The sequence below is a fragment of the Phyllostomus discolor genome, chromosome 2, assembly GCF_004126475.2.
Source record: "Phyllostomus discolor isolate MPI-MPIP mPhyDis1 chromosome 2, mPhyDis1.pri.v3, whole genome shotgun sequence".
Lineage (NCBI taxonomy): Eukaryota > Metazoa > Chordata > Mammalia > Chiroptera > Phyllostomidae > Phyllostomus > Phyllostomus discolor.
The window spans coordinates 178,877,274-178,900,181 of record NC_040904.2 but is presented as its reverse complement, the minus strand read 5'-3'; the positions used below and the strand labels follow the sequence as shown (position 1 = coordinate 178,900,181).

The following is a 22,908-nucleotide window of genomic DNA, read 5'->3' as shown; positions in this document are numbered from 1 at the left end:
CCTCATCCTTCCATTCACTTAGTCAAAACACTGGAGTCATCCTTGGTTCTCCTTTTTCCCTGTTACACCCTACGTCCAATCTGCTAGGGACTCCCGTTACCTACCCTTTCAAAACATATACAGTATTTTGTCACTTCCTATAAACACCACTTTTATAAACCAGCGTTACCATCCTGGTTTGAGTCACCATCATTTCTTGACTGGATTACTAAGAAAGCTTACTAAACATAGCTCAGATAGTCTGCTCTTCCCTGCAGCAATCTATTCTCAACACAGCTACAATAGTGATTCTTTTAATACATAAGTCTATGTATTAAAAGCCCTCTGCCCATTCTCTGCCCATAAGTCTACATTGGCAAGCAGAAGTTTCTCAAACTAATTTTTTGGTGTGTGTGTGTGTGTGTGTGCGCGAGCACACGCGCGCGCGCGAGTGCATGCACACGCACGTACTTGTGTGGCAGAAAACTCATTTGTGAAGCAGGCTTTTTCCCAAATTTTAGGATATTTTCTAGGCATATATTTGTTGTAGTACCAAAAAACTTAGTTTTCTTGATAAAATGTTAGTGTTCACAGATAGCTTTTGTGGATGTCTGATACAAGTTAGGTTTGTTGGACTTTCTAACACTTCCTGCTTTCACTTTTTATGATTATTATACCTTTTTGTATTTAATGGCTATCTATAGTAATAGTAATTGTCAGTCTGTCCTTTTTTACCTCCGTAAACACGGCCCAGATTTACTTAGTTTTTGTGAATTGTGTGTCCTGGGATGAAAGTGGCACAGTTTTATTTATGGTCAGCAATGAGGATTAAATAAAAGTAGGTTATTTACTCTGAAATAATTGTTCCTTTTTATTTATTTATTTTTGCTAGTTTTTTTATTACTCCCTATGGAATAGCATATATTAATTATCTTACATAAATAGCCTCTGAAGAAGCAAGATTTTTCATCTCTTTTCATGAACTTGAAAACTTTCATGGAATATTCCCCCAAATATTCCATGTATTATGGATGGAGAGTGGGTAGAATGAACTGGCATTAGGAGTCAGGAAAAGTCCATTTAGCCCTAATCTGTTACTATTAGCAGGAAAATATAGGCCACACACTTGAATTTTTTGGACCTCACTAAGTGTAAAATGTAAAACTTCTTCTCTATGTTGCTGTGGTTACCAATACTGGGATTATGTAGCCAGGTGAGAACTTCGGCACACTTTCTCCGAAGAGGCCTTGGAGATGGGCAGTTATTTTCTTGTTAAATTTGCCTCTGTTCAAGGTTGGGGATTGGGCTTTGCAGACTCGGTAATCTAATTTTGTCAATGTATTGAGAATAGAGTCATCTCTCAGAGGCAAATTCAGTTTATGAAACTTAAATATAAAAACAGAATGTTAATTAATTAACTTACAATGACAAATTTCTCTGCTGGAGAATGGAATACTGAGTCCATTCTGTCCCTAAAGGCGAAACAAATGGGAAACCACATTGTGATCAGAAGGTGTGTGGGGAACATGGAATTAGAATAGAGTTATGTAAATTGAGTTTAATGACATTACGGTGAGAATGCATGTTCCTTTCACATTATAGAAATAATTTTGCCAAGAGGACTGGAATAATTTAAAATGTTGTTTTAAGTGTCATCTTCCCGGGATAATACTTAGATGACCTTTGTGAAAATTTTTCTAACTTTCCCTTTAAGTTTCTGGGGTGCTGATTAACCGTTCTTCTTTCTGATTGTTTGTTTTATTTCATTAAATATGTTAACTCGATAAATTAATGTTTTATACGTATTTCAGGCCTTCTGGCTTTGGAATAGTTTTCACTTATTTAGGAGGCAACATATCTATATGTTTTGATCACTTCTGTAATGATTCTTCCGATAACTTCTGTTTTTAAAGCAGTTTCCCAGTCATTATATTATTTGATTATCATAACATTTTTTGAGGAAGGTGGTATTATCTTGATCATTTTCTAAAGGAAGAAATCAAGACCCAGTGATTGTACTGGAATTCTGAGTTCTAAATGTAGAATTGGGATGTCTCTAGTTATTTTTTAAAGATTTTTAAAATTTATTTTTAGAGAGAAGATAATGAGGGGAGAAAGAGAGGGAGAGAAACATTGATGTGAGAGAGAAATATCAGTCAGTTGCCTCTCACACAGGGCCCGACCAAGGATCAAACCTTCAACCCAGGCATGTTCCCCGACTGAGATTTGAACTTGGCAACCTTTCACTTTACAGGTCAACACTTAACCAACTGAGCCACATCAGTCAGGGTGAGATGTTTCCACTTATTAAAGTTCAATTTTCCCTCCCTATTCTATGCTTTCTCATGAAGAATGGCTTGAGTTCCCGTAAAAGGTACACTGAAAAAAGTAAATATATATTTAAGGTATTGATGCACCTCTGATCACAGTTTTTTCTCCCTGAATTATACCTTTATAGATAATAAAATAAGCGTTCGTCAAAGCAGTGTAAGCCAACTGTGTGTTTTTGTTGTTGTTAATTGTAGTTGTAGGAGCATGTTGCAGTTGATTATCACTTTTTTTTTGGTGAGATAAATACTTAGTATTTTAAAGTTCAGGTTGACATTACTCTTAAACAGTTTGTAAGGCTTCACACTCATTCGTTTGTTTTTTTAAAAAAGTGTAGGGTTATTATAATTTTTATTTTTTGTTTGTTTTAGTCTTTATGCTTAAAGAGATTTTGATATTTCACTGTACTCTGATGACATACATTCCTTAGATGAAGGCATATCCCTCTGTTTGGTTTTTACTTTGAGAACTGCAAGTTGTACACAATTTTCAATGTATTTCAGCCCCACATGGTTCACTAATTTTAATGAATACGGTAATAGAACTTTATTTAAACTACATACTTCTGGATTTGGACCTATACAATTTCTTGGAGGTAATACTACGAAATAGTTGTCTGACAGCTGCTATTATCTATTAGGTGTCTAATAGCTGATTTTAAATTGTTGGAGAGATGATACCATTACATCCAGCAGAGGTTAGAGATTTATGATATGGAGATTGCTCAAATTTTGCTTTTTCATCCCCATTTTGGATTGTTGTTATATAGACTTAGATACCTGGTTTAAGAATATGATGGTATGTTATTTTATCATATTGATGAAAAAGGCTGGTCTGCTGCTGTTGAAAACTGTTATGATTATGAAGTTTATAAAAGCCACATAGATGTATTATCCATATATATAGTCATGTATTTGTGTGTTCATGCCTACAAACACGCATATGCAAACATACATATACATGGAGAGAGAGAGATGTGAATGCTGGTTAACTTCGATGGGAATATTTAAATGTAGCATTCTGGGTAGTATAGATGCCTCAGATGTAAATGTGGGCAAAATCCCCATAGGCTCTAAGGTGAGCAGTGCCATTTGGATACAATGATACTTGTGTAAATTCTGAAAATTATTATGGGGCTATTTATTTCATCTTAGGAGGTTGAGTCAGCTTCTGGCAAATAGGACTGATGTTTTAATATATTGTCAATATGTTGCTATGAAACTTTTTTTGGATATTTCTAACCTTACGATTTAGATAACAGAAAGAAATATTTTAAGTTCAAGAAACATCATAATTAAGTCAAAAGTATTCACCATACATTATGAAAATCAAGAGTGGCATGGACAGACAGAAAGAAAATGGGAAGAATAGTAGAATAAGAGAAGAAAACTGCAATTGAAAAAGAAAAGTACACGTGGAAGGGAGAATAGAAAAGAATCTCCATAGTTTAAAGAGAATGAAAATTGTAGCAAGTTTTATATTGAAGGTTTAAAGAGGGAGAGGAAAGAAGAAATAATTGTGACCTGCATTTTGCTAATATTCACATACTATAATTAGGTTCCTTTGCCATTTGATTAACCGGGAGGGCAGAAGTGGACTTTCAGCTAGTTTTGTTTTGCTTTATTGGCTTTGTTTTCCATTGGCAGTTGGATGTAGTTAAGTTTATTTGAGGACTGCTGGTTTCTATTGTTTTAATTGGCATTGTTAAATTACTGTATATATACTAGCTTTCTTTTTTTAAGCTTTCTTTTCTTTTTAAGCTTTTAATAACAAGTAACTTTAGTTGCTGGTATGATTTAAATATACATTTTATTGAGAAATTTAGTTTTATTAAATTCTTAAGTTTTCCTCTTCCTTTTTGTACTTTATGCTTTTATTATTAAGTGGTTTGTTTCCTTGTTTTGTATTTTTGTTTATTTACATACTAGAACACACATTCCTACACAGGCAGACAAATCCCAAACCCTACATGACTTTAACTTTTTTAATGCACTTTTTATCTTTGCAATGTAGAGAATGTAAGCTTTAGAGGTAAACAGACATGAAATCTGATTATGACTGGAGGGTTTTTTAGTTGTGAGATTATGGACATAATAGTTAAACCCAAAATACTAGGTTCTTTAGTTATAACATGGGTGTTATTATAAGGATCGAATCCGTTGGAACACAAACATATTTTGCATAATGCCTGGTACAAAGTATAGACTCAGTCAATGACAGTTCTTTCCCCTTTAGTTAGTTAGCTTTATAAATCTAAGCTATTGTTTTTGGTCATGGAGAAAAGAAGTTTTTTATGAAAATTATGCTTTATCTACATTCAGCACAAGTTTCTAGTTTATCTGATTCTGGCTCTGTTCACTGTCTTTGAGTTATTTTATATTTTACAGCTCTTTATATATTATAGATAATTGATAGACATAAAAATTCTGTGGTGTCTAGTAGAGTTTTGATTAACTTCTTTCCATCCTTTGGAAAAACGTCTTACTTCAGTTTGTAATTTATTTAACATTGCTTTACTCCTCATGAATTAGTTCTATTTTGACTTTCCTTTGAAGTAATTATAACTTTTGCCCAGTTCCCTCATTGTATGAATAGAATAAAAAATCACATGTATTTATTTTATATGGAGTCAAATTTTACCTTTTTTTAAAAATTATATTTTTATATTACATTTCAAATATTTAATATTTAAAATAATTTCCAAGAAATGTCTAAATAAGTCCTCAAGGGTAGATTGGTTTATTAAATGCTTATTAAGTGCAATGCACTAGTATTTTTTGTTAATCATTTGATATTTGGGATGTTGTAACAGTGATAGCAACTCTACTAGCAATGACAAGTGTTTTCATAATATCTAACTATTTTGTTTATTTTTAGAGGAGGGGAAAGGAGGGAGAAAGAGAGAGAGAAACATTGATGTGAGAGGGCAACTTCAATCGGTTGCTTCTCAAATGTGCCCCAGCTGGGGACTAAACCTATAACCCAGGCATGTCCTTGAGTGGGAATCAAACTGGTGACCGTTTGCTTTACAGGACAATGTTCTACCAACTGAACCATGCAGATCAGGGCATATCTAACTACTACATACTTTAGATAAGGCTTTATTTTTTATTATTTGTTTCAATACCAATATGATATTATTAGGGCAAATTTTCTACTGTCAAGGATTGCATGGTATCATTCGTTGCATAGTGTCTTGAGTTTGGTGTCACACTGCAATTGTATTTTGAATGAATGAACAGATAAAGGAGTCCAGAAAGATCACAAGCACATTTTTCCCTTAAGTATCTCATCATGTTGTAATGAGTTTTAAAAGAAATTTTTTCTTTTAAGTTGAGGTATAATTGACATGTAGCATTGTATTGGTTTCAGGTGTACAAAAAATTGTCCAATATTTGTAATATTACAAAATAATCACAGTCTAGTTAACATGTGACACCATATATATTTTTATAATTGTTTTTCTTGTGATGAGTACTTTAAAAATTTCCTCCCTTAGCAACTTTCAAATGTAAAATACAGCATTATTAAATTCCCATGACTTATTTATTTAATAACTGGACATCAGTATCTTTTGATGTCATTTACTCATTTTTCATCCACATTTCATGTTATACCTCTGACAACCACCAATCTGTTTTCTGTATCTATGAGCTAGTTTTCTGTTTGTTTGTTTTTTGCTTTTTTCCTTTTTTTGTTTGTCTTAATTCCACATGTGAGATTATGGTATTTGTCTTTTTCTGTCTGACTTATTTCACTCACTGTAATACCTTCAAGACTCATTAATGTTGTCACAGATGACAAGATTTTCTTCATTTTTGTGGCTGAATAATATTCCACTGTGTGTGTGTATACCAAATTTTCTTTATCCATTCATCTCTGGTACACTTTGGCTATTTCCTATCTTGCCTATTGTAAATAGTGCTGCAGTGATCATGGGGCTGCAATTATCTTTTTGAGCTAGTGATTTTGTTTTCTTTGGATGAATACCCAGAAGTAGAATTGCTGGATCATACAGTAGTTTTTTGAGGAATCTCCAAACTGTTTTTTCTCTAGTGGCTGCACCAATGTACATTCTCACCAACTGTTTACAGGGTTCCTTTTTCTCCATTTCCTCGCAAACACTTTTTATTTTTTTGCTTTTTTGATAATAACCATTCTAATAGGTGTGAGGTGGTGTTTTCTCATGGTTTTCATGATCATTTCCCTGATGGTTAGTGATGATGGGCGCCTTTTCATGTGTCTGCTGGCCATATGTATGTCTTCCTTGGGAAAATGTCTATTCAGATTCTCTGCCCAGTTTTTTATTTTGTTTTGGCTGTCGAGTTATGAGCGAACATTGTGTGTGTGTATGTATGTATGTGTGTGTGTGTGTGTGTGTAGAGAGAGAGAGAGAACTAAATGGCAGCATGCTTTTATATATATATATTTACAGCATGCAGTGTATATGTATGTATGTGTGTGTGTGTGTGTGTGTGTATATATATATATATACATACAGAACTAAAATGGCAGCATGCTTTTCTACCCTTCTCTGAATTGAGTATATTACCATTTATTTGGGATCTGAATCAAAAGAATATACAAATAATGGGGTATTTCTGGCACAATTGTCTTTTATAAGAGAACAACTAATAAGCCAACTGAATGATATTTATTTAATAAACATTTAATATGTGTCACTGATCAAATTCTGCCTAATTCTCTCTGTTATATTTTCACACATAGAATCCAATTGGTATTTATTTATTTAAGTTTATTGGGATGACATTACTTAATAAAATATACACAGATTCAGGTGTACATTTCTATGATACATAACCTGTATATTGCGTTGTGTACCTACCACGGAAAGTCAAATCATCTTCCATCACCCTTTATCCTGTATTATCTCCTGTCCTCTTCTCTCTGAGAACCACTATACTGTTGTCTGTGTCTTATGAATTTCAGTTTTATATCCCACTTATGAATGGAGTCATATAGTTCTTAGCTTTTTCTGACAGATGTAATTTCGCTTAGCATAATATTCTCAAGGTCCATTCATGTTGCTGCAAATGGCGGTATCTCATCCTTTTTATGGCTGAGTAGTATTCCATAATATATCCATACTGCATCTTCTTTATCCAGTCCTCTATCAAAGGATACTTCGGTTGTCTCTGTATCTTGGCCACCATGAATAGTGCTGCAGCCAACATATGGGTATGTATATCTTTGAGAATAAATGCTTTCAAGTGTTTTGGGTATATCTTGCACATTAACTCCTTGTCAGAGATATGATTTACAAATATTTGCTCCCATTAAATAGGTTGCCTTTTAATTTTATTGTTGGTTTTCTTTGCAGGAGCGTTTTAGTTTGATGTAGTCCCACATATTTATTTTTGCTTTTGTTGCCTTTGCTCTTGGTGTCCAGTTTCCACAGTCTCAGGAGCCAAAAACTGCCTCAGCACATCACTTTGCATGTCGCTTTACTTAATATTTTGGTGTCTTCTTTTCCTGCCTCTTGGTAAATTGTTTAAGCAAAAAGTTACAAGGAAAAACAGTCTCAGATTTTAGAAAGTAGTTTGGCTTAAGTATATTGATGATTTTGAAATATTCTATATTCTTCAAACTTGCTAGACTCATTAGATAATAGTCTGTATTTTATTAATTTGTTTTTTTCATTTTATTTGCTTTTTGATGCTGTGAGATTTTCTTTCTGCTGTGATAATAAAGAATCAATGTTGATTTAAGTAGCTTAGTTTTTATTTTCCTGTTCAAAAACTTATATTAATATGATATTTTGTGTTGATCATGCTAGCAATGGATTATGAGAACTCCACCTCTGTATGTCTTGCTTAGAAATTAAAAGCTCAGTTATAAATTTGCATAATTCTAAAAATTGCTCATTACAATTTGATATGTATGGTGCTGCCTACACAGTCCTTACCAACATACTGTTATTTCTCAAAGAAACACACTACTATTTCTCAAAGAAACAAAAGGAGGTGGAGCTTTTATTTATAGAATATTCTAGAGAATAGTAAATGGGATTTTTTTTCTTAGTTTCTCTTTCTGTTAGTTCATTGTTGGTGTACAAAAATGCCACCGATTTCTGAATATTGACTTTGTACCCTGCTACTTTGCCAAATTCACTTATTAGGTCAAGTAGTTTTTTGGTGGAGCCTATAGGGTTTTCTATGTACACTATCATGTTTGCAAATAATGAGAGTTTTACTTCCATCTTTCCAATTTGAATGCCTTTTGTTTCTACTTTTTCTGATTGCTGTGGCTAGGACCTCCAGTATTATGTTGAATAAGAGTGGTGAAAGCAAACATACTTGTCTTGTTCCTGATATTAAGGGAAACACTTTTACTTTTTGCCCATTGAGTTATGATGTTGGCAGTAGGTTTTTTGTATATGGCCTTTATCATGTTGAGTTATGCTCCCTCTATTCCCACTTTGCTGGGTGTTTTTATCATAAATTGCTGCTGTATTTTATCAGATGCTTTTCCTGCAGCGATTTCACTGCTAAGAATATACCCTAAGAATCACAAAACACCAGTTCAACAGAACTTATGCTCCCCTATATTCATTACAATAGCCAAAATTTGGACACAACTAAGTGCCCATCAGTAGATGAGAGGATCCAAAACTGTGGTATATTTATACAATGGAATGCTGCTCAGCAGAAAGAAAAGAGGGAATCCCTGCCTTTTGTGACAGCATGGATGGAACTGGAGACTATTATGCTAAGTAAAATAAGTCAGTCAGTGAAAGACAAATATCATATGATCTCTCTTACAAGAGGAATCTAGTGAACAAAATAAGCTAATGAGCAAAATAGAACCAGAGTCATGTAATCATGGAAGAGACTGACAGCTGTAAGAGGGGAATGGGGAGGCAGGGACTGACTGAAATAAGTTGAAGGAAAAGAACATACTTGAAGGACCCATGGATGTGGACAGTGGTGTGGAGATTGACTGTGGAAGTGGGGGGCAGGCTGGGTGGAGGGGGTAAAGGGGGAAAATAGGACATCTGTAATAGCATAAACAATTAAACATAAAAAAATGAAAAAAAACCCCGAATGTGTGTTATTTAAAGAATACTCTAGAGAATAATTTAAAAGTAACTAAAATGATAGAATTTCATCAATTATATAATCCCTTTTTTATTAAGAAAGTGACTATTCCTGTTTTTTTATTTAGCTTTTTAAAACTTTGATATATTTCTTCTTAAATCTTGAATGTAGATACCTTAGATATATCTGGAAATCCATTAAATTATATGATGCATTTTTTAAATTGTAAATCAAAGGACATTCCCTGTAGGGAACACTGCAGGGATAGATAATATTTTCTATAAACACTGACTTGTACACTGTTTTTTTTCAATTAAAAATAAATCTTTTCATTTATTTTATATTTGCTAACAAATCTTCATGTTTTAAGGTTTATTATTTGGATCTTGTTCAATTCTTGTATATTCTGTGTTTTCCATAAATGAGTACTTTCAGTAAATAATTGATTTTCAAAAATCTCATGAATGAGCACTGAATGGTAAAAGTGGGTTCCTATGGATACCTGAAAATAAATCAGGGTGTTAGAGGATTTGAATGAGATGACAGCTTGTGAAAGATAATCAGCTGCTTTTAATGTCCCCCCCCATGTGATCAAAGGAATGGTGAAAAAGGGTGCCTGGCTCGGGTAGGAGTGTTTGAATGAAAATTACAGACCAAAAATATTTTCTAAGTTAAAAGTTATAAAAACTATTACCATTTTATTGTTCTCCTCATGAATTATTTAACTGCTAACAGAGGTAAACAGATTTTTGTGTGTGTGTAGTGAAATGCATGGATGTTTACACCTGTTTCTAGTTTAGACTCTACAGGAGTTATTCTTATGGAAACAAAACAGAGCTGACCACAGGCAGAATTACTGGAAAAAATTGCATATTATTTGGAAACTTGGTGTCCTTTGCTGATGTGGTGTTCTGACGTAGTGGGCATTTTTTGTGTTTTAGAAGAGGCCCATCAGTGAAAAATGATATATCCAATGAATTTGCTAATTGCCATTACAGAGTTAAAGATGAACTGCCATTAATTGCACTTTTGATTAGCATTATAGCTGTAAAGGAGTATATGCTGACCTTTTATCCTCTAAGTCCTAGGAAATCAACATTTGAAATGAGGCAAACTGTCTCTTAAGACTTAAAATATGCAGCAAGCAATCAAGATAGCAAAAAAACAAATTTTGTAGTTGCTACTTAAAAAATTTTGGCTGAGTTTGGTGCTGTTGGGTATACTTGATCCTCTGAATTTAAAGTTTTTGGGCATGACAACTAACACCAGTCAACTTTTAATAGACCACAGAATACTATAACATTTTGAAACTTTAAAAATTGTATCCTCTTGGCTAGGTGAGAATATAATTATATTTTACATATTGGAATTTGTAATTTTCTATTAATCTTAAAATTTTCTGTATGTTAAGAAAACATATAACACATGTATACAATCAAAATTATTTTTTTTAAAGATTTTATTTATTTATTTTTAGAGAGGGAAGGGAGGGAGATAGAAAGAGAGAGAAAGAAACATCAATGTGCGGTTGCTATGGGCCATGGCCTGCAACCCAGGCATGTGCTCTCACTGGGAGTCGAACCTGCGACACTTTGGTTCGCAGCCCGCACTCAATCCACTGAGCTACACCAGCCAGGGCTCAAAATTCTTAATATTTTGGTTCTATACATGTAAACAATATTTAACAATATGTATCTTTTGAGGGTGAATTTTGTTATTGGATTACTAGTCACATAAAATTCAGTGAAGATGTGTGTTTTCGAGCATAGCGAAAAACTTAGAGGTTAAAACGAAAAAATCTTGTTTCCATTTAGAGGGTAATATGTTTATATGTTCTCTTTTCTTTTACAGCATCACTCACTCATTTTTCATTTCATTTTATTTATCAAATTAAACAAATTTCTGAAAAACCCCACTAATTTCTCATACGTTGAAAGCACATGTAAATTAGTCATTTTAGGTTCAACTTACCTTATGCCTGGAATAAGTATTGATGTGACTAGCAGGATGTCAGAAATACTTGCAACTCCAAAACTTGTTTACTGGTCTCGAGTTGATTTTTGGTATCTTTTCACAAGAGCATCATTTCTTCAAGTAAACTTATTGGTCCCTATTAAGTCTTTAGTTTAGATTAGGTTGTTTTCCCTCTAACTTATATATTCAGAACAAGTTTTGGTCTGTGGGAATATATAGCCCATGGAAATGTAGTACTACAGCCAGGAAGGGCATTGAAACAAGAAGTCTTCAGCATTATATTTTTAAGTATGTCTATGTCATATTTCTTATATTTAAGAATTGCACCCGTGAATCTACTGTTTAACTTAAAACAGTCACATTACCAGTTCTAATACTCTTCTGCCACATTCCTGTGCTTTTCCCCAGAAGAAACCACTGTCCTAAAGATTTATTATTACTTCCTTGCTTTTGTAGAAATCATTTTTGTATATATGTAAATATTTATATATTTTATATATATATAAAGAAAAGAGTTTTGCTTATGTGCCTTATAAAAATGGGTTAATACTATGTGAATTCTATGCAATTTATTTGTTTTTATATTATTTACCTTACCTAATATAAAAAAGGATAGTATTACATCATTTTGAGATACATATCATTTCCCCATTTTCAGACGAGGAATCTGTGGTTTAGATGGGTTTGTGTAATTTGCCAAAGGCTGCATAGCAGGTAAGTTGCTATTGTTGAAATGTAAAACCATTTCCGACTCCATAGCTATGGCTTTTACTCGAGCAGTAATATTGTGAGGTCACAGAGGTATGAAGCAGTATGACATAATCAGTAACTGTTGGTAGTACAGTGTGATTTGGAATAAAATCAGTTCTTAGTGGTATCATTCTGGCTTGGACAAATAGCTCATTGAGATATTATAAACTAAAATGGGAAGTATGAAGCAAAGCATGTTTATATAATAAGATGATGGGTAAGTTTGATGTACATACTAGACAGCTGTTTGTATCTGGAGGTCTGCCGAGTGGTTAGTGCTAGAGATATGAATTTAGGTATCATTAGCTTATAGGTGATAATTTAAATAATGGATTTCGAAAGAGGTAAAAATAATGTAAATATTGAGATCAGAACATGAAGGAAACAGTGAATTTTAAGACTGAGTGGAGAAATAGACTGGAAAGAAAACAAGAAAATGCAGTAAAAAATTAGGAGGAAATAAAGGATATAGTGGTACACAGATGCCAAGGGAAATTGCAAGGTGAAGGAAGAGTCTTTAGTATTAGTGTTCCGGAGAACTAAAGAAAGGTAAAATAAGAAGTTCATTTGATTTAATAGCAATTGATAAGAGTCTTTTTTAAAAATTAAAATTAAAATTTTTTATTTTTTTAAACAACTAATAAGAGTCTTAATTGAAGAGTTCAAGGGGAGTGATGAGGGCTGGGTGAAGAAGAAAATTGACAGACTCGTTTGGAGATAAAACAGTTGGATTTGAAGGGAAAGTGTGACAGGTGGTAGTAGCAGAAAATGTGAGGTGGAGAATGCCTCTCTTGCCCTCTTCCTACTTGCCTCCCTCAACCTCTTCCTTTCCCTTCCATTTTTTATCTCTTTACCCCCTTCCTCTCTCCTTCCCTTTATGCTACCACTTTCCCCTTCTGTTTCTAATATGACATACTAGAACATTTAATGTTGTAGTTTGATAATTTAATTTGGGTCAGCATGTCATCTTGTCTTAGATTTTGGCTATAAATATGAAAATGTAAAGATATTTTAAAATGTTCAGGTGTTAGATCAGAATGATATTTTTAAGAGTTTCTTGATTCAGGATCGTAGTCATACATACCTTTTATGCCTAGAAGTAAACATACTCCTCTAATGAAATTTAATCTTTGAAATAATAATGAAAATGATATCAGCACAGTGCTAAAACATTTACATATTTTTTTTTGTCAATTTATACCTCATAGGTAAATCTATGCCAACTCTACAGATAAGGAAACTGAAGGAAGTAAACTTGCCACTTGCTCTATACCTGGTGTGGCAATTAGGGTCCAGTCTATGGTCTTAATAACAAGACTGTATTCCCTCTTACTATATACGATAGTATTGATTTCATACCTTTAAAATTAATTAATAATATGTTTGTTATGAATCATAATTAGAATTAGAATGTTTTGACATTTCAGAGAAATCTGTTAACATATGGACTAGTGAAAATAGTCATTTATTTTTTAGAAATTACTTTCTTAGAAATTTCTGAAAAAGATATATCAAGTACCAATATGACTTGAAATTCTAGTTTTCTATATTTTAGTTAAAATTGTGAAATTTTTATGGGATAATCTAGAATACCTTATCGAGTATGGAACATACTATTTTAGAAACACAATGTTGCTGTAAAAGTGTAGGTAACTAAAGGATCCCATAGGGATACCAATCAGAAATTGATGTATTTTGTAGTTTATTATTACCTAATGACCATATAAATATTTTTCTTCAGGCAAAAATGCAATTTGCATTGTGAGCTGCCTTCCAGAAATTATGGTAGAACTTCGCTGACGTTGCCACTGATGCCAATGTGGAGTAAAGGTCTTTATAATTTAGAAAGTCAGAACATATAAATGGATTATTGCTAAAAATAATTTATTTACTCTTCTTAAACTTTAAAGCACATAATAAGGTCAATGTATTTGAATTTTTAGAAAGAACATTTGGAAGTAAAGTAACAAATATAATCTGTTTATTTTGCTCTCATCAATTGGCTGTCCTTTTGTGACTTTTGTTATTGAACCAATCACAATCTAATGTTTTGTTGCAAAACTAATTACAGAATTGTTAGAAAAACATTGATTTTCTAAAAAATAATTCAGTAAACTAACATTGACTTCAATATGAAAAACCCCTTGTTGTTGAAAAAGAAGTTAACACAGAGGCAGTTGCTATTAATTATTTTAAAGTAATTCTTTTCCCCTTGGCTCACTTTGTTGTAATAAATAATTGATTTGACTTGACTACTGAGGTCATAAGCTCATTGAGTACACAAATGCTTGTCTTGCTCACTGCTGTCTTCTCAGTGCCTAGTTAGTGCCTGTCTGTGTCTGGCACTCATAGGTAAATGCTATTGCTTTTTGTTAACCAACTTGATAGATAGGTTATAGGTTTGAATGCTTTCTCTGAGTTGGAAATGCACTTCTTATGGTAATGTTTTAGATAAACACAAAGGCATTATTATTAAATTATTCTGTTTGCCTGGGTCTCATGTGGAAATGTCATGTTAAATTAAGAAACACTAGTTTTAGATTTCAGGTAATAGTCGTTCAAGAATAGTTATGGAATCCTCATTTTCAGTCATTTTGCTTTTATTTCCCTTACCTTTCCCCCTTCCCTCCCTCTGCTGTCTTTCTTCCCTTTAACCTGTTCTTTCTTTCCTCTCCAATTATCATTTTGCTTGTTTTCCTTTAGTGTCTGGAGTCCATCTTTCTCCAGCTTCTCCTGCAATTGTGCTGGACCATGACCACTCTTCTCCTTCAGGTGGCTGCCTCTCTTCTGAGCACATCGTTTCATCGCCAGAGATGACACACGCTGACAACAGTGTCGTCAGCCAGACTGTTCCGAAAATACCGGTAAAGGCAGTCACATTTTTATAGGACATTTGCATGCTTAAAAGAACTGCATACTGACTTAATCAAAGCTTTAGAATTTTTCTGATTTCTTTTTATATCCTTCCTGAAAAATATTTCTGTAGACATTCTAACTTTGAGGCTAATATCTAAAATTTAAAAAATGGAATAATGCATTCGTTTTGTGGAACAATTGCAAGGTATTTTAGCCTTAGTTACCAAAATATGGTTTGAGTATTTCATTTATTAAAATTGACTTAGTTTTGCATTTCAAATCTTCAACTTCAAGAGGGAAAGTAAGAACAAAAAAAGGAATATTTCTGTTTTCAGGGATGCTTATTATATGTTTTCAAGTATTAGAATGTTCTTTGCAAATAGAGTGAAATCCAAAAAGGTAACAGTTCTGGAGTTTATTCACTCAAATGTTTATTGGTCCAGGCATCATGCTACATGTTAGATGTTGTCCAGATTTCTCAAGGGCTATACACAATTGAGTCATTTTATATACTAGAAAGTGATAATTAATGAGAGATTATTGATGAATTTCATTATGATTTACAATGTAAACACAAGTAAATTCTGGGTGTGTGTGTAAATCCAAGGACTGGTGGGTATCAGATGTGTCTATACGTAATTACACATTTTCAAGCATAAGAAAAAATTTTCAGTTTTCAGTGCTTTGTTTGCAAAGTAATAAATACCACTTTAAACTCTAAAGTTTAGAGGAAATTTTGTGTCTTACTGCAAAGATCAGGTTGTTGTAACAGTTTGAGGTCTTCTGTTGATTTACTTAAAGGGTGAAATAATTTCGGAACCCTTGCTACAACTTAATTTCCAAATGTGGTTTCTAGTGCCCTTTGGATGTTTTCATTATTGGTACAGTGTAAACTTTTCCCTCTTGTATATTTTTTTTTTAATGTGGTTCAGATTCAGCAATCAACACACACTGATCTGGATATCTCACTTTTTCCATTGGGTTTAACTGATGAGAAAAGTAATGGAACAATTGCTCTTGTGGATGATTCTGAGGATCCTGGAGCCAATGTATCAAACATACAGCTTCAGCAGAAAATTTCAAGCCTGGAGATGAAACTCAAAGTTTCTGAAGAAGAAAAACAGAGAATTAAAAAGGTATATTCACATTTTCCTAAAAAATAAATGTTTGAATTTTACATTCTGGACATTGGATATAATCCCAGTCTCTGATTACAAACTCATCAGTACATGGGAAAAGATATTCTCCTCGGCTATAGTTTTAAATCAGTCATCTGAGTTTATCACTTAAAGGCTTTGATAAGTAATCTCTTGTCTTAAATGTGTACTTTTAAAGATATGAACATCTTTTACTAGATTTATTTTCTAACTAATGCTTTTTTTTCTAGTTTGTTCTTATTTACCTTGAAAGTAGGTAGTATTGTTTTTCTTATATAGTCTCCAAGATTGGTAATAGTTTATCCCCAGCTATTTACTTACACCACACTTGCTCCTGTGTGAAGTCAGGTGTCATGGGGTACTTGACAAGAGTACTTACATAGACAGCTATTTTAGTACATTATTTATTTGTGGTCTTCTTTCTCTTTCCTGCAAATTTATCTATAAAAAGACTGGAGCAAATTTATAGAAAGTATATGTTTAAATAGATTGTGTTGATTGCAATTAGTTTAGATGTTTTTATTCATTTATTAGCATGAATAATTTTAGTGTTAGAAGCATATAATCCATAGTAATATTGAACTTCCTGTGGGCTTTTTCCTTAATGAACATTTTCTGGTATGTTCATTGAAAAAACTAAATGTATTTCATGCCATTACGTATTACATAATTTGTGGTTGGATTTCTTTTTTAGGATGTGGAACTGTTGCTAGAAAAGCATAGTGTCTTGGAAAAAGATTTCCTTAAAGAAAAAGAGCAAGAGGCCATTTCTTTTCAAGATAGATACAAAGAACTTCAGGTAAACCATGTGTGCTTACAAATAACATATAGGCCTTTTGATGAAGTATGTAATATAATTTCAAAAAGTGCTCAATAAATACTCTTCGAATGAACAATCAGTATGTAAAATATTGACCAACATGGATGAGATTAATGATAAGTGTCATCGTGAAGAATATGAATCTGTGAGAAGCTTCGAGGGTTAGTTTGAGACTCAGTTTAGTGAAAAATATTCTGCTTCTGATGGATAAAATTTGGAATTCAGGGAATCTCATTTTTCTTATTTGTGATTGTATTTCAAAAGAGTTTAGAATCTTATAAATCCCAAATTGAGATATTTAACCTTTTTCATATATTATAATCAATGTCTCCTTTTCTTTGCCTCCTCAAGTTTCCTTAATAAACTTGTTTTTTTCCTGTTTTTCTCCCTCTCAGTAAATGGCAACTCTTTCCACTTGCTAAGGCTGAAAATGGCATTTACCCTTTTTTGTACTTACTCCATGTCTGTTCCCTCAGGAAAAGCTGTTGGCCCTACCTTCAAAACATCCAGATTTTGACTGTTTGTCATTATGGTCAGTGCTACCAACCTATTCTAGGCCATCCTTATTTCTCCCTTGGAATAGTAAAGTATCTTCTAACTAATCTTTATGCTTCCATTGTTGCCTACATATAGACTGATCTCCACCTTGCAGCCACTATGATCTCTTTAATACTTAGAGTTGATTGCCATTTCTCTACTCTGAAACCTTTAGTGTCTTCTCGTCTCACCCAAACTAAAGGTCAAGTGAGTCCTTCAATGCCTGCACATGCCCTATAATCTCCTTTATGCTTCCTCCCTGTCTTTCCCTTGCCTTTTCTCATTTTGCTTTATCCCTATCCCTGAAACAGTCTTCTTTTAATTTTCTGCATTTTTTTCTTTTTATATATCATCCAGGTCTTCAGGCAGGTATCACCTTATCACCTTCCCAGATAAAGCTGGTATCCCCTACCAACTTTTCCATACTACGCTTTTGTTTTCCTCCTTAGCACTTTTCCATTTGACCAACTTGTTTGCCTAGGTTATTTTAATAGTCTCCTAAGTAGTCTTCTAGCTTCTACTCTTGTTATTCTCCTTAATGAGTCTTTATTTCAGGAGGCAGAGTAATCTTTTTAAAATGTAAATCAAATCATTTCCCAGCCTTAGTTCTCATTCTCCTTCCAGTGTAAATCCTCTGGTTTCTTCATCTTTCCCAGTTTACTCCAGCTCTTTACTTACACTGCACTTTGTGATAAGGGCCAGGGGAATGTGTGCATCTCTCTGGGGGCATTCCTTGGCTGGTGGAGTGGCCAGTGGAGGGAAATGGTTTATGATTTAGTCTTAGTCTCTCTGCCTGGAATGCCTTACCTCTAGATATTTACATAGCTCTGTTAAAAATGAGGCAAAATGTGAAAATAAGGAAAAGGCTGAAGTAGTGTGTTCTTTCAATATCTGTGGGAACATCATTTAATAGACCTACCCAAGGATTATGTAGGGAGAATGTACTTTGTTTGACTCATGGTTTATTGATATTACATGTTAATTATATTTTTCCCAAAGACAGTGCAAACAATTTCTGTTTGTTAGAAAAGATAATCCTACAAGAGGACAATCACCAGTTTTATTTCTCTAGCCTAGCACTTTTTCTTATCTAACCACCCATTATTTAAATTATATAAATACATAAGTACATATATCGATATATACCTTCAAATGTACTTTGAACCAGGCTTAACTTCTGATTTATTTAGTGGGGTTTTTTTTTGGTTTTATATATTTAATTATTGTTGTAACAGTTGATACTCCACTGAAAGGAACTTTTTATCCCTTTGCAAAAAACAGATATGCTTTGAATTGTTGATCAAGTCAGGTTGCCAGTTGTAAATGAATTACTCTAATGGGGATGGACAAGGTCATGAATGATACCACTTAACAATGTGTTAGGTTAGGGAGTATGAGACAAGTTTAGTCTTAACATAAGTGATTTATTTATTAATAAGTGAACAGAAGAAATCTTTGATGTATGTTCACTTTATATTTATATGAGTCATATTTTAACTTTTTGAAGTTTATATTTTAAGAAGTCTCAGAGAATCTTTAGATACCTGCTTTTGCAGAGGCTTTCTTTGAGTGTGCCATAGAAAACAAGAACCATATACATGCTCAGCACTCCCTAGCTTCTTTTCTTTGCTTTTTGACCCCCTCCTCTTAGCATTTATCTCCACCTGTTCTTTTATTTTGATTTGTTTATTTTTTGTTTTCTCTCACCAGAGTGTGAGGTCTATGAGATCAGGAACTTTCTTTTCTTGCACCTAGAGCAATGAATACCTGGCATATAGTGCGGGCTCAATTAATATTCTTGAAAGAATGTGAACTACTGTCATGCACCTTGTTTACCAAGGCCTAATTGCATTGTGTACAGCCACAATTGCCAGCTTCATACTTGGAATTAAGGTGCTTATTAGAAGGCACAGCGCTGAGTACTGACAGAACTTTGAGTTTTCTTCTGTCTCTGTTGACTTACTTTTTCTGGGCCCTGTAGTGTGCTGTATACTTTTACAAGTTTAGTTTTTCAATCTATCAATGAGAACATACCCGAGAAACCATCTAGGATCTGATCTAGCACAACACTTGAGATTTTCACAATAAATACTTATGTAAATGCCAAGGGGCATTATCACTGATTTACTGCTTTTACTATTAATAGTGATAATTTAATAGTTACAACTTGAGTCTTCAAAACTAATATTCAATTTGAAAGGATCTTCCTTTTATAAGAAGCATTTTTTCCAAAGAAATCTTTTTTTGGGTGATTTTATTTCAGTACTAAAAAGGGACCTCTCTCCTTTTTATACCATGTGATTAAAAGAGTAAATTAACTTATGGAGTCTTTTATCACCTTGGATGAATAATTGATAGAAAAATGTGCTAGGAGGTCTCATAGTCAAGTTGAACTCAAATGCAGGCATGCTCTTCAGCTGATACAGGTAACCTCTGTCTTTTTGAAAGTATGTCTTTCACTACTTCACTTTTATGAAAGACCTATGTTAGTACCTGTTTTCCAAAGAGGATTTTAGCTTTTATTTTTAAAAAGGCAAAAAGTGAAAATAGTGCTCAGTGCTTGTTTTGGTATGATGAGTGGTTTTTAATGATATCCTGCACATTTTGGGTGTTTGTATAAAATACTGTATTTTAACAGGCCTCAGGTAGGCCACTTAACCTGATACTACAGGGGTTGGATGCCACTTTGTTAATGTCAGGTGTGGGGTGAGATTGCAGATTTCCCATTCAGCCTCCTTTGACACCCTGGGTAGAAGGCGTGCTTCCTTACTCCAGAGAGAAAGTGGAATTTCAGGCCCCCTCTAGGCATTGTGTTGGAGGAGGAGAGGTACTCTGTAGCTGTTCTCCATGTGCTTGTGCTAACACCATGGAGCCAGGAGGCCTTGCTACTTCTGAATGGTTGTGAAAATTCTGGCTCCCCACTCAGTTTCTTCTCTCACAGGGAGGGTGGGGGAGATGGAGCCTCCTTACTTCTTGGTGGGCACACATGTCCTAAAAATGCCTCCAAACCCCATGGTTTTCTCTGTCACCAACTCAGGGGTCAGCTAGGGCAGCACTTTACAGCTGGGTGAGGGTGGAGGTCTGGGCTCAGTGCTCTGGCCTTTGCTCACTGAGCTGGAGGGATCATATTTTTTCCCACGGGGTATGGCTATCATAGGGTGTTATTTATTTAAAAGTGTCCTGTTCTGCCTGTTTCATGGTCCTTTGGCTGGAGAGGGATGGCATGTCTTGAGGATGTTTTTGTTTGTGCCCTTTGGCATTTCCTGGTTGCTGGCCATCTTATTATATGAGGCTAAAAGAAAACTCAGAGACTTTACTGCCCTGTCATTCCTTGGGTCCTCAGGTCCCGAGGTGGTCTTCCTTTTTACCACCTTCTAGAATCTTCTTACATTTGTTTTAAATATAATGTCAGGCCTTTTAGCTGTACTTATTGATAAACATAGAGAGGAATGTGTCTCCTTCATTTTAGTCTGGAAGTGGATTAGCAAGAACATTTAAAATTTTAAATAATAGTTTTGTATCTATAGCAGAAAACTAATTTCAATCTTAAGATACATTAATTTAAAGCAAATATTTTGAGTTATAACACAATTTGAGTAGTTAACTCATGGAGTCATTGATACAAGAGGGGTAAATAAAAATCTGAATAACTTAAATTGGGAAATAATCCATCAATTTCCAAATTTGCTTTTTATTTACCTAGTTTGTGCATATATAGGTATGTGTGTTAGATTTTCTGAAAATATATTTTCAATAAAAATATTGAAAATAATTCAACAAGATTTTAGAAAATCTTGGGCTTTACTATTTGACCTCCCTTCTGTAATCCATTTCTTTCTGAGTATATAGCCTTTTTTCAAGCTGGTACAAAATGCTATCTAATAATTTCTTAGGAATACATATGATTAAATTTGTGAGTATAAAAGGAAGCTACTGTATGTTAATATATATAGGATGAAATATTAGCAAAAGTGAGTTTTTAATAGTGAGTATATAAATTATTTTTCTTGAATTAATAGTTTGACAGTCACTCCTCAGTTATTTGAATGTAAATATATTTAACATATATTTTCTGTAGAGTATGACAATCCATAGTTTTTTTAATGTTATGGCATAGAGGTCTTCTAAATATTTTTGGAACTTAGTACAATAGAAAAAGGCATTTACTATCTGTGATGTGAGGGATAATATACTGGTGCCTGCCTCCCTTTGGTATCCTAAATAAAGCAAAACATTTAGGAATGTGAAAAGGTAGTATTGACAAGACTAAATTAGCTGAGAAGCCTTTCTCCTGAGATAATGTTTGTATGCTTATGTATTTGTAAGAATGTTTATTGTGTAAAATGTGGACAATTGAGAAAAAGAAAACAAAATTTATACCTCTTCACCACCATGAAAATTCCAAGTGTTTTCTTGAGATTTCAAAGTGTAGGGCTTGAATTTTTAATTTTATTAGTTAATCTACTATTACTTAGATTAGTGTTGGGTGGGCCCTTGTCAAGCTTTTAGTCTGACTAGAGAAAGAGTAAAATGGAATATTTGTGAAATCTTTTAACAAACTTTTTCTTAAAACACCATTAACTATTACAAGGAGTTCTAATGGTGTTGTTTTATGATATGGTCTAATTAGCAGGATAGGTGGAGGTTTGGGCATGTGCCCATACCAGAAGGAAATAACGAATACTGTGACGTCTGCAGTACAATGGGGGTGTGCACACCTCTCCTTTCCTGTTCTGTCCAGGGTGTGTGGGCTAACCAGAGGAAGAAAAGTGAGTCATGTTGTATTTGTTAGAGGTAGCTATTTAAAGAACTTTCCAGAAAGCTTGTAGAGAGAACTCATCTTGGTACAACTTGGGATTCCGTTTTGTCCTCTTTGACTCCCAGAGCAAGTCCGTCACACCTGTGATGAGCTCTGAGCAAACTTGCCAACTTATCAAAATGCATGTCTCATAATGTTACCACATTTTAAAGAATTCAGTTAATAGACACAGCTGATTATTAAATTATCGTCACTAATAGTTGTCAGTATGGGTAACTCAGGCTAGCCATGGGAGTTTTCTGTATGAATATTTCAAAGGCTGGGCCAATTCTTCCAAATGCCATTTCCTATTGAAATGTTTCCTGGTTATAGTATGTTACTTTTCTGTTTGAGAATTTATTTTTTAAAAAGTTACGTGAAAATACAGTGTTCCAGAGGACCTTAAATTGACTTCATAAATGGAATTGTACTTATTCAAATTACTGCCTATGTTTTGTTATTGATTTCACAGGCTACATTACTCATATATGAATAGATACTATTTTAATATATTTGTGTACTATTTCAAAGTGAATACTTGTCAAGTGTTGCACAGTTGGTTGCTTAGCCAGAGGCTGCTAGTTAGTGAGTTATTAACCAGTTCTGCAGAGGTAACTCAAAATGTACTTGCTGTCTTGTTTAGAAGTAGAG

The 22,908-nt window shown here is 33.7% G+C and overlaps 1 protein-coding gene across 3 annotated transcripts in view; it reads left to right on the top strand.

Moving 5' to 3' along the window:
- CCDC91 (coiled-coil domain containing 91) overlaps positions 1-22,908 on the top strand; it is a 270,362-nt gene that overhangs the window by 77,467 nt on the left and 169,987 nt on the right. For 2 of the 3 annotated variants that reach the window (XM_028532813.2, XM_036019212.1), the window contains exons 4-6: positions 14,793-14,953; positions 15,878-16,081; positions 16,797-16,901. In XM_028532813.2, the coding sequence (XP_028388614.1) occupies positions 14,793-14,953; positions 15,878-16,081; positions 16,797-16,901 (470 nt within the window). Of the gene's footprint in view, positions 1-13,830; positions 13,920-14,792; positions 14,954-15,877; positions 16,082-16,796; positions 16,902-22,908 lie in introns of all 3 variants that reach the window. The other variant, XM_036019213.1, reaches the window with a different exon arrangement.